This window comes from Athene cunicularia, assembly GCF_003259725.1.
Source record: "Athene cunicularia isolate RWA chromosome 12 unlocalized genomic scaffold, athCun1 chr12_part1, whole genome shotgun sequence".
NCBI lineage: Eukaryota > Metazoa > Chordata > Aves > Strigiformes > Strigidae > Athene > Athene cunicularia.
In genome coordinates, this window is record NW_020799116.1 from 5,826,242 (window position 1) to 5,839,070 (window position 12,829).

Consider the following 12,829-nt stretch of genomic DNA (forward strand, 5'->3'; position numbering starts at 1 on the left):
CCTTTCCCTTTCCCTTTCCCTTTCCCTTTCCCTTTCCCTTTCCCTTTCCCTTTCCCTTTTCCCTTTCCTCTCCCTTCTTGTTTTCCCTTTCCCCCTCCCTTTCCCTTTTCCCCTTTTTCCTATTCCTTTTCCCTTTCCCTTCCAGGTTGGCAGCACTCACCAGGGCAGCCAACAAGACACCCCCCGCCAGGGTTGGGGCCATGCCAGCACCTCTGGAGGGGCTCGCTGAGGACCCCCCACACTCACAGACACTGCCACGCTGGGGTCTGGCCTCCTCTGGCCCATAAAAAAATACTGTTTCACCCATGTCTTACTCAAGGATGAAATTTTAATTTAATTCCTCAGTGGTGGGTGAGTGAAGGGGTGTGGAGCTGCAGGGGACACACACGTGGCAGCATTGACTCTGCTGGCCCAAAAATCTTGCAAGTTTTGGCCCAAACAATTTTTGCAGTTTTCCATGGCTCCCTTTTCCTCCCCTGCAGCCACATGAACAGTGCACAGTGTGATATGCAACTATTTCACTCGTCATTTTAAAACTGTTTTTTACAAGAGCCTGTGGATTTAGTAAAACTTCCTAAATATTCATAAACTGCTCACCAGCCACACGAGTTGATGAAGGGGGGGGGGGAAGGGATTTATATTTTGAAGAGTCATCACATAAATTATTCAGCAGCCCTAATCTGACCAGCTGTATTTACTGTCATGGGCCAAGAATCCAGAGCCTGCTGCCTCTCCGCACTGACCAGAAATTTCACTGCTTCAGATTTTGACGGTGAGTCAAGGCGAGACCTGACCCAGGTGGATGGGGCCAGAGGACAGTGGGGGCTCATCTGGAAGCATCCAGCCTGATGGGAAAAATATCTCCATTGGGCCAATATATTAATGGCCTTTCCAACAGGCACTCTGTGGAGCCGTCGTGCGTTGTGGATGAGCAGTAATAATTACAGGATTGCAGCATCTCCAGATGTTTTGTATATGTTTCAGTCTTCATTTATTTGTTTGCTGTGCTGAGTTACTCGGGATACTGAAAAATGTAAATAATGAATATGTGATGAGCAGCAAGAATGGATCTCTGCCCTGCCTCGCTCTTCCAAAAAAGCTAATTAAACCAAGTACCAAAATAAAAACTGCTTGAATCTGCTCCAGCATCAGCCATACAAGAGTACTCATGAGCAAATAATTGACAATTAAAGCCCGACTTACAGAAAAGAAGAGAAAAAAAAATATCTTGTATACAGCTGAGGAGAGTGCTTTCGAACAGCGAGGATGTGAGCGAGGGTTGTGTCGATAGGAAATGAGCCACGGCTGGGGAGGGGGCTCGAGCATGCTCAAACCCAGGTGCCAGCAAAACTGGCTCGAACCCTGAGCCAGAGCCACTAGTTGGAATTAGAACTGTTTTGGCAACCTCCCTCATCCGATGTTTTTTAAGCTCCTTGTTGGTAGAAACGTCATTATGGTGGAGGTTTGGAGATGGGGAAACTGAGGCATGGAGCACAAGCAGGGCTGGCAGCTGAAGAGATCACTGAGGCTGGGGTGGGAGCGGATTGCTGGGCTGGATTTGTTAAAAATCAGGGCATGTGCTAATATATACACTGCCTAATACACATACAGCCTGTCTCAGGGCTAGCTTTCTCCTGGGGGTGATGTTGATATGGGATCCCAGTCCAGAGGACGGCGTATTTGTATGAATTATACGTGTGTGTGTGTGTGTGTGTGTGTGTGTGTGTGTGTATATAAACACACACATATACGTGTGTGTATGTATGTACTGTGATCTGATGTGCACTCTTCAGAGTTTAATGCTTTATTTAGACTGAATTAACTTGCTTCACAGGGCTTTGTTTATCCATTTTAATAAATCAGCTCCTTCAGCTAAATCTTGCCTTAAGAGTTGATCATATCCAGAGCCTCTAAGAGAGCAGCAGATATAAATATTTGCTTTTGCTACGGGAAAACTCTCCTGAGAATGTTTTAGAAAATGACTGGGTTTGCCTAAAACAGGGAAGCTGGTAATTTGCTGAGTTATTAATAAGTGAAGCAGCAAAAACGTGGATCCATGGATAAGGGGGTCTCTGGTCACCGAGCTAAGGGACAGCGTGCCATCAGCCGCCTTCCTCCGCTCCTCCCAGGAGAGGATGAAGCCTGGAGGCAGATGGAGGGAAGCACATAGCACAGTGTTGGAGTCAAGTGTTCATGGACAGAAGCAGCAGACTCAAATCATTTCAAATTTCTCTTATTCTTTTTTCCTCCTCAGAGGTCCGGACAGGCATTCGTGGCACTACAAGTGACTGTAACAAAGTCTTGCTGTCTAACAAATGAACCGTCAGCATCTAGCGGTACCCGCCTGGTAATAAAAGCTTTTTAAAAAATTTATTTATTTTTCTTTCTTTCAAAATTGTGAAACATTTGAAATGGCTGTGGAAAACAGGAAGGTCTTTCCTAAGGGAGACTCAGGCAGGTGCCAGTGGGACTCCTCAAAGCAACATTACCTGTATGCAGAGTCCTCCAGCTGCAGCACTGACACCCTTCAGCTGGTCGGTGGGTGTCTGCAGCCAATTGAAAAGGGAACGGAGAGGTGCGATCGCACACTCGGGAAAGCAAAGGGAGCTGATCTAACCATGCTGATGTCACTCAGAAAAATGGGTAATGAAAGCGTCTGGACTGGTGAACTCACTGTGGCGATGACAAGGTGGGAAAGGGTCGGCTCTGGGCTGCAATCCCTCTGGGTGTCCCGGCAGGGCGGTGGGCTCGGCAGCACCTCCTGGGAGATGGCGAGGTGAAACCTGGCTAACAAGACTCCCACTTTGGAAGCTGAATTAAGACCCGGTCCTTACAAGAAAAAAAAAAAAGTTATTATTAGGTGCTGCTGCTAAATGTGCTGCTAGGTCATGACTTGTGGATGCTTTTGGAAATGGGAACCTGGCTCTCTAGTGACCCAGCTCTCAAGGTGCTAAGGCTTGCTTGGCTACCAGTGCCCCTTTGTACTCAAACAGGAACTGAACTCTTAAATAGCTCTAACGAGCTAGGTTGAAAATGTGTTGCATAAAAAAAGAAAAATCTTTAAAATAAAGTCCTCTGAAATCACTTCTAGCTAATAAGCTTCCCCTGGCTGTGGAGGATGGTCAGCTAATAGGTGGCAGATAATCTCCGGGAGAATGAGGGCAGCCTAGATTTCAAGAATAGCATAATTGTATGTAAATTCAAGGAATGGGGAGATATATATATATATATATTTTTTTTTTTTAGTCTGAAAGAGCAAAGTTCATCAGGTAACATGGCAGTTCTGAGCCCAGATGAGCTGTAAGCTGGGGAGTGGGCCGGGGAGGGGGGGGGGCAGCAGTGGCAGAGCAGTGCCAGATCTGGTGCTGCCAGCCCCGTGCTGCATGGGCAGGTCTTTGTTGGGGTATTAAATTGTGACACTAAATGCATGCTCATTTACCAGCAGCCCTCAGCCTTCACTGAACTGCTCCCATTAATTAAACTACCACCTGTTGCTGCTGCCTTTAAGCTGCATGTTGGTACCTCTTCACGGGCAGAGGGTTTTCAAAGCCACCAAGCGCTCTGGGCTCGCACCCTCCCGTGAGCTTGGTGGTGGTTGTGTAACCAGAGCCACTGGCAAATATGGGATTATCTGTGTATAACAATTTCCAGATCACGTTGCTTCTGATTATTTCTAACCTCATAGTGCCCATCTCTGTGTCTGTCCACTGAGGCTTCGCTCATCCAAATATAATTTATCTTCATGGGTTCAAGGCCCAGTGGCTTTTGGCTCTCTGAAAAACAAGCCTCAATGTGCTGGAAGCTTCCCTGCACAGCTCCAGTGGCTTTTGGCCCAACACGTTGCCCATGCTGGAGTATTTTGGGTGTTGCAGGGCCCTTAGTGAGCCCCCCCCAGCCTGCTGGGGAGAACGGACATAAGGATGTCGTGCTCCTGCTGCCGCCCAGACTGTGGCCAAGTGGCTTTGCAGTGGCGGTAACAGCTGCTGAAGGGTTGTGTGTCTGCGTACTCAGGACCAGCTCGTGGGACGTGATGTATGCTCTGAGCCTGGTTGCTAAAGGCAGCCTAATTCCCTGCGCCTTGCAAAGCCATAGTCAGGGTACTGTTGAAGGCAGCCTATCCCCTGGGGCCACACTGGGTGGGCCTTGCAAAGGACTTTTTCAGGAAAAAAAAAAAAAAAATTATGGAAGAAAACTGTGGCAGTAGTAGACCTAATCAGCCTTTATTATTTTTTAGGCAACATTGACATTGTGCCATGCTGACTCTGGCAACACAGCTGGTCGAGGCCCCAGCAAACAGCCTCCCACTCCCTTGGGCAACCAGTGACCCCAGCACTGCGCCAGGTACCCCCACCCCTGGGAAACTGGACCCACTGACACTCGTCCTGAGCTTCAGATGGCGTCACCTTTACTCAGTTCTTGGAGATGTGAAAGAAAATGGGTTGTACGTGACCCCTACTCGCCCGGGGTGCTGGCACCCGTGTGTAGCGTGCACAGAGAGGGAAACCAGCGGGGCCAGATGGCGACGGAGCAAAATTTTACAGACTTCTAGCTCCATCCCTCAAGCTCACTGGGTTTGTCAGAAATGGTTAATCATATTCCAAACGGGCTAAGAAAAGGAAAATAAAAACGCTTTTTTTTTTTAACCATGTGTCTCAAAGTGTACAGGATTTCTGGAGCCCATATGAAAAATAAAAAAAAAAGAAATAAAAAAAAAAAAGGTTTGGAAGCTGTGCTTGCACTTTTGTTACTGAAATTTGTACCAACCCAGTATTTGCCAGCACTGTCTTTCTTACAAAATGTGATCGGAGACCTTTCTGTTGTGCTGGTGAAGGGCCCAGCGGAGAGGAGCATCACCCAAGATACTCCTATTGCTCTGATTTGTTGCCCGTCTGTTCCGATTCCAGTGTTGCATTAAAGCTGGGTTGCACATCAGTGGGCTGCAGAGCTGCTCTCTGGCGAGAACTGGATTTTAAAGAGCTGCTTCCAGCAGTGAGATCATGCTGTGCATGGGGGCACCGGGCCCTGGATTTTGGTAAAAATTGCATGGGAAAAGGTTCTGCAATCCTGCTGCAAGGAGTCTTTAAAGCTTGTTATGTTACCCCTGGGGAGAGGCAGCAAGCAGTTAAAGGGGAAAGGCTGGGGATTATTTTTTTACCATTTGCTGAGCAATTCAGGCTCCCCCTGTACAAAGAGCAGCTCAGCTGTACGGGAGCTGACAGACAACATTCATTGTGCTTTTAATCACTGACAATGAATTAATTTGTGCATATTAAATGCCAACTACGTAATAACCTGTAGTTATAGTGTCATACTTGTGGCTGAAAACAATACCCCTATCCGACTTACCAGCTCTGTTTTGGAAAACAAGGAAATATCTGTGAACCTTCTAAGAAAAAGGCTGTTATTTATAAATTACAGCCTGAAGTCTCCCCCAGCGTAAGCTGGAGACCCACCACAGATTTTGCTGAGCTGAGCTGTGCCCACTGAAACCATGTCAGGGATGGGGCTGAGCTGACTCTTGTACAGGATTTGAATGAAAATCGAGTTTTCTACTCACAGCTAACCAACGCTCCTTAAGAGGAAAAAGATACACATGAGACTCTTCCCTTTGGATGAATACTTCCATTTATTCCAACTGGAAAAAAACATTTTTTTTAAATATACTTAAGTGTCTTTTTTTTTTTGTTTGCTTTTCTTTTTAAAGGAATAATAATTATCACATTGTCCTTTACAAACAACAAAAAAATTCCTAGCAATAGTTTGTGGTATGGAGACATCCATCCTCAAGAATTTTCTGCATCTGCTGCTCTGAGTAGGCAATGGGGCATCCCTGCACATGGCCAGGGGTGCCGGCACCGGCCCTGCAGCGGGACCCTCCTCCCCGGGGTGCAGGGCAGGGGCCGGCTTGGCGGAGGTGCAGGGGCACCCCGAGATGCCTGCAGCGCGTGGGGCGAGGGCGATGCAGCCGGTGAAGCCTCCCAGCCCTCCTGCGGCTCAAAGCCCAGCTTTACCTTAACACCCTCAGGCGCTAAGCTGCATCTTTGGGTGCCAAGAGCCCCTTTTGTAAACCTGCTCCTTCTCGGGAAGCACCGGGACAACCAGCACTGGCTTTGCAATCCTTCGGCGCATCTGCCGGGACGCGCTGCGATGGCAGCACCTCAATGGTTTAAAGCATACAGAGAACAAACTCACATCCACCATAATACAATACAGCTGAGCCCTATTTATAGAACACTCTGCCACAGTGAGGCTGCTGTGGGGCTGTCCTAGCTCCGCAGGCGGGGGCTGAGCCCACCCAGGACACGAGCCCACCGGCCACAAGCGGCCTCGGAGGGGCGAGGGCGTCTCGCCAGGGCAGGGTCAGGCCCGCGGGGAGCAGTTTGCAGTCGTTCTCTTATGTGTTAGGCAGTAGGCAATATTGAGACTTCCACTTGGTAATGAACAGCAGTTAACATAACCCAGGAGACTAGAGCACCATAAGACAAGTCTATATTCAAAACAACGTCATGCTGACATCACACAATTGCACCATTTACACTTTTATTTACTCCAAATAATAGTTCAACGTTGAGTAACTTCAGCGTTCTCTACAGAGGTGTAAAATTCCTTCTCCGGCTTTGGTCATTTACAACGTTGCAGACATTTGGTAGTTCTGTTCTTTCCTAGTTAATAATAAAAAAAAAAAAAAAAAAAAAGTCCCTTTTGCAGCTGTCAGGATTCCTGTATCTGACTGATGGAGCGTACCTGCACATCACAGGCGTGAGCCGACTTCAAAATGCCACCGAGGCCTCTTCAAGATTTAATGAATCACAAAATGTTCTCTTTATTTAGCAGGATCAAAACAAAACAACAGAAAAAAGTTTTTTTTAAAAAAAAACAACCCTCAAAACAAATGACAACTCAAACTCTCACTGATATACTTAAGAAATCTGATGATGAAATGGAAAGGGGGGTCCAAAGTACTGTTTGGTTAGCTCTGGCTGGAAACAATTCTGAATGTGCATGCATTTTCCCAGTGACTCCTAAGATATAGAAATTCCTCTGATATTACAAAATACAAAAATATTTTCTCCAAACTCTCATTTACATTGCATTTACAACAATCATGGAAATAACTTAGGCTCCCACACTGTCTGAGAGACAAATTACCTACCAACATGGCTAATGGGAAACAAAAACATGGTTGAAAGCAAAAGCTACCGGCAAACTGATGCTGAGAGTCAACAGTGGTACTGAAAACGTATGGACAAACAGAACTCAAAAGGGTGGCAACATTTGGGAGAAAGAGGAAAAACTACTGGGTAAATATTACAGGCTAAAGTGAACTTTTTTTTTTTTTTTCTTTCCTCCAAAGTAAGATGTGCAAAATATATTCATGGTGCCCAGGATTATGACTATTTATAGAAGCCAGTCTACAACCTTCTTACAAATCCCTACTCTTCAGGTCTTTTTTGTTACAATAAAAGCGCTTACATGATCTAAAACAGTGCAAGTTTGTGAGTTAATTTACATTCTGCCAAGGTGCCCAGCAAGGATGCCATTAGGATATGATACAGTTTTTGCTCTTCTGTCTTTTCCGGCTGTGCAACTGTCCCCTGCCACTCAGCGTGGAAGACTTGGGCATGCTGTATGAGCCATACTTGTGCAGGAGCTCCTCGCTGGTCACGTACCGGAGGCGGGCGGGTTGGGGAATTGGCTCCCCGAGGAAATAGCCCTCGTTGTCAGACTCCGAAGAGGAGGAGCAGGTCGAGCACCAGTCGTATTCGGCGAAGTAGGGCCCCCATCTCTCGCCCAAGTGGTTCTGCAAGGCGAGATCCGACACCGTCCGGGGACAGTGACCGTAGACGTCCCTGCGGGGACCCTGCTCCATCGTCTCTCTGCAGCTCCTCTGGTGCATGAACTGGTCGTAGTCTTCCCTGGCTCGGAGCGAGGGTCTCTCCTTCAGGCGGCAGCACTGCTCGCTGGCCAGGTGCAGGGCATTATCCGACCGGGAACGTCGAGACCGCCGGGGCCGGTGCGGGCGGTAATGCCGATCATCATCCCGGAGGTTAGTTCGCCGGCGCGTGCGCTCGCTCATGGGGGCATGCCTTGAGCCCTCCTGTGCCCCCAGCTTGCCCCCGGGCACCCCGCTACCATAATCGAAGCTCTGGTGCATCCGCCCATGCGCCTGCCGCTCTCGGTACGCGAGGGGGCTGGCGAGGCCGTGCAGGTTCGGCTCCATGTCCTGGTACTGCTGCACCGACAGCAGGCTGCGGACGGACTCGGCGCTTCGAAACTGCATGGAAGAGTTCAGGGTCCCCATGTTGCTCATCTTCTCTGAGACATTCATACCTGAGTCTTTGCTCAGGTCAGGCATCGAGAACCTGGAGAGATGCTCCTGGCGCTTGGCTCCACCATCTGCAGAGAGGCCTTTGCAGGGAAAGGAGAAAAAGAAAAAAAAAAAAAAGAGTTAAGAAGGAAAATTTTCTATCAGCAGAGATGCGGGGAGAAGGCTGGGTTTGGCCCAAGACTTTTGCTTTGAAAAATAACTCAGTGGTTTAGATGCTGTCCTGAAGAGCCCTTCAAGAGGATGATTTTTAAAAAGTTGGTTTTTTTTTTTTAAGAGCAGGCAGTTCCTCCTTTGGGGATATCACACCAATTATAGGTGTTTTGAGTTGAACTCCAAGTTGCTTTTCACGACTTCCTTCCCCATATGTCTATGCTGTCTGCAACTTGATAGGAATAACTAGTGATGCCAGTGAGAAATCATGCGTCAGAGGTAACCTGAGGCCTCCTGCACACTGAGATAACTAGGGTGCCATGATCTGGCACCCACACCTTGTGCAATGCTGACATGTTTTGAGGGACTGAACAACGTCTGGGGCAGCGGAAAATGGGGCCACTGACTAATTCAGGCTTGTTACTGTGCTGCACCACACAGATCCCCTGAATGACACCCGTGGGAAGACCAAAGGTGCAGCCTTGGCCACGTGCATGCAGTTGGGTTTCCCAGGAGGTGAGGAAACACCTGAGGGCGAGAGGGTCTGCTGGAGCTCCCTGTAAGCAGCGGGAGGGTCAAGCTATCCCTGCAGATATCCAGACAGCTGCATATGGGCACGAAGCCAGGAACATCAGCTCCACCTTGATGGGCTGCCCTGCTCCGAAAGGTGACCCACTGGGTCTCTCCCATGTGCCACCCAGCTCTGAGCTCCCGCAAGGTGCTCTCCTCCAGCCCACAGCTCCTACAAGGTGTTCTCTTCCAGCCCAGAAAGCCTTCACCCGGCAGCAGAGAAGCGTGGTGTCTGCTCAGCATGTGCCCATCAATGAGAAACTCAACGCACCCCACGTCACCCTAGTCCTTGGCCTATTTTCTGCGTGTTTTCTCTCTATTTTCTGACTATCTCCATGTTGGCTTGACAACTGGCAGCACTCAGCGCTTGCATTGCAAGCTCAGGACAACACGTTTCGCAAGCCATTTGAAAGGAAATCCATTTCATCCCAAATCAAACGCAGAATGTTTGCTTTGGCGCTTTTCTCGCCATCCCTCTCCGACAACCTCCCCGTGCAGACCAAACGCGGAGAGCCGTGCACCATCAGCAGGATTTTCAACATGACGCACAGCCCTTATGCAATCACCGAGAATTTACGACTTTGCAAATTAATTAAAAAAACCAACCGCCCAGCCCTCAATTCAAGAATAAACTTCTTTTTCCCTTAACAAAAGCTGCTTACATTTCATCGAGAGCTCAGCTCCTTCAGCATTAGCTGCTGCCTGCCAAACCTGAACAAGAACAAGGGCTGCTGTCACTAACCCCGCTCATGAGCCGCTTCAGGGTTTCGTTGGACTCAGCCTCAAAAAGATCAACAGATCCTGTAAAGATGGGCAAGGTTTTCCAAATCCTCCCCTCGGTGGCACCAGGGAGAGCTTTAGCACTCGAGCACAAGCCGCTGCTGGGTCTCACATGATTTGGCTTTGCTCCCCGAGTCCTCCCAGCCGCTGCAGCCATTTCCCTCTGCTCTTTTGCTTTTCTGCTGTTAATGGGGATGTTTCTGGAGTTTATGATTACAGACGAAGGTAAAGCGAAGGCGATTCCTGAACACCGCAGGAAAAGGGAGAGGCTGGGTTAAAAAAAAAAAGTTAAAGCCATGTTTTGTTTCTAAAAGGACACACTTTTCAAGCCAGCTTCATGTTTTTTGTTTCCTAAGCCGCACTGATCTCGAGTGGGCTGACCCAACCCTGCTGACCATCCTTTGGAAACAGTCCTGGCTGGGCTCCCCGTCACCCCCGAGGACCCGCCCGCCGGCGCTCCCCGCTCCCGTCACGGCAGCGAGCGATTCCCCGCACACGCCACCTCCCCGCTGGAGCTGTGATCTTCTGCCTTTGATCCCAGTGATGCCGTTTGTCACATCAGGCACTGCTCCCCATGGGCCTCCCGTGCCACCACAGAGGAGCCCAGGAGCCCCCCCGCCCCCGGAGAGAAAAGCAACTCCGGAACACGCGCAAAGACCTCCCAAAAAGCCAGAGTAACAGTGGGGTTGCCGACGGAGCTGATCCGAACGTGAATCACGGCCGCTGACAGCTGAATGTGGCCTTAATCAGATCTGCCAGACAATAGCTGACGCCAAAGAAAATGAGCCCTTGGTGACATTTATGCAACCCTTCGTTAAAGAGAACTGGCGCAGCTCCGCAATAAGAACGAGCAACGGCAGCGCTGTGCAGGAATACAGATCCAAACACCACAGGATGCTTCTGCAGCGTCAGCAAATTGATTTTGGCAGCATCTTTTGAATGGGGCCAACCTCATCCCGCCTCGCGGGGGCACGGGGCGAGCCGGTGCTTCGCAGCCAGCCGCATCGGATGGCACCCACGGGTCATCTCTCTCTCCTCTGGTCCTGCATCCAGCGACAACAAAAACAAGCATCTGGGGAGAGGTTCCGGAAACATGGGAAGAGCAAGACAGTATTTTCAAATTAAGCGAGACATAGCTGCATCCTCCGCATCACCAGCAGGAGCATTGCACGCAACCATGGAGGCCGAGCGAGATGACCTGCAGTGAAACCTGTATTTCTTTTTGCCCGGAGCAAAGCAAGCCATGATAATTGGGTGGCTCTGGCTCTGGGAAAGACAGAGCCAGCACTTTACATGTTTAGTTTATACAGGATGGAGGGGTCTCAAGCCCTCTGCACACCATGAATGCTTTTGTCTTTTCCCCTTTAAAGTGCTGGTCAGCACTGAGGGCAGCAATTTCAGACAAGGAGCCTGTGATACACGTGCAGCTCGTGCTCGGAGTGCAAGGTTTAATCAGTGATTATTAGGTCCAGGGGATGTTTCTGGCTGTTCATCCAGACAGCCTGATTATAATTAAGCACACATATTTTAAGATCTTGAGTCGCTGGGAAAATGCCGATTATAGGAGGACTCCATCACGGAGCACGTACACCACCGTTGTCAGCACACGAAGCTCAGGGCACGATGCAGCCCATGCTCAGGAGGCTGCAGCAAAGCCACCCCGAGAACAGCTTCATTCCTCCATGGGACAGTGGGAAACGCTCCTTGCTGGGGGCCAAATGCATCTTCCCAGGCAGATGTGGCAGGCTGCATGTGCACAAGCCTTTTTTTTCAGAGCCACGCTAGAAAGTGACCCAGCAAGCAGCACAGCCAGGAGCCATGGAAATTTTGTTTTATCTGCTCCACAGTAGCAGCAAAGGATTTCTTCCACTCGCTCAGGAGCAAAGCTGTGCTTTTACAGCATCACTGAAGGCACCCAGAGCTCCACATGGCTCTTACAGTGCCCAGAAAAGGTCAAGGTCGAGTACCAGGTCAAGGATGAAATTTCTAACCCAAAACACAAAGGTGCCTCCAGGCTTAATTTTACATTTACACCAATGCAAGGTGTAAATGAGTGGGGGTTAGGCCCAGCTTAGTCTTTCAAAGGTCCCCTAAATGATCCTGCCCCTCCCTGAGGAGCTGCAAAACCTCATCAAGGCATAGCAGGAGCAAGCCAGGAGCGCTCCAGTTCGACTGCAGTGAGTTCAGAGAACAGCAATAACCATTTATCTGAAAAATTTCATCTAGAAAATATAACCTAGGAATAAAGTTTGAAAGAGCAAGGGTTGTTTAGTCTAGAGAATAGAAGGCTGAAGGGGATAATAATAACATCCTTCAAATGTGAAAAAAAAAAAACATGCTTGCAAAGAGGAGAGAAATACATTGTTCTCCAGGTCTGCTGAACTCCTTCAAGGAAAATTTCAGCTTGGAATAGAAGAAAACTCTTTCTGTGCGACCACAGCAGAAGCCAGCCAGGGCAGGCTCCAGCACTGGAGGGTTTCTCAGGCACTCGAAGGTGGCGGATGCCCGGGCACAGGCAGAGCAGCTTTGGATCTCCGGTCCCACACTGCCCTGGACAGGGCAAAGGTGGCATCGACCTTCCTCTCTGCTGTGGTCATTTGCCATTTCAGAGCTACATCAGAGCACTGAGGCCCAATCTTCTTGAATTACCAGTATTTATTTACAACCGCTGCAGCTCCCTCTTAATGAAGTGTTTCATCTGGGAACACAGCTAATAACCTGAGCGAGCCCTAACCTGGAAGAACGAGCACACAAGGGGAGACCCCACCACGCAGCAGTGATTTTTTTCTAACAAGGAAACCTGAGAATCTGTTTCCCGAGGCCATCCAGGGGAGCAGGAGCCCTGCTCTGGTCCACGGCGTGGGATAGTTGTTACCACATCACCAAGCCCTTTCCAGGGGTGATGTGCTGACCCTGCCAGACCTTCCTTCTGCAAAATGATGCTCTGAGACACCAAGTGCATCCATTGGCACCTACCCTAGAGGCTCCTCCCCTGGAAGA

The 12,829-nt window shown here is 49.2% G+C and overlaps 1 protein-coding gene across 5 annotated transcripts in view; it reads right to left on the minus strand.

Annotated features, from left to right (window-relative positions):
- Positions 1 to 5,673: 5,673 nt before the first annotated feature.
- PRICKLE2 (prickle planar cell polarity protein 2) overlaps positions 5,674 to 12,829 on the minus strand; it is a 61,102-nt gene continuing 53,946 nt past the window's right edge. For all 5 annotated transcript variants that reach the window (XM_026857328.1, XM_026857329.1, XM_026857330.1 and 2 more), the window contains one exon: positions 5,674 to 8,409. In XM_026857328.1, coding sequence (XP_026713129.1) covers positions 7,541 to 8,409 — 869 coding nt within the window. In that variant the 3' untranslated portion in view covers positions 5,674 to 7,540. The remainder of the gene's footprint in view (positions 8,410 to 12,829) is intronic.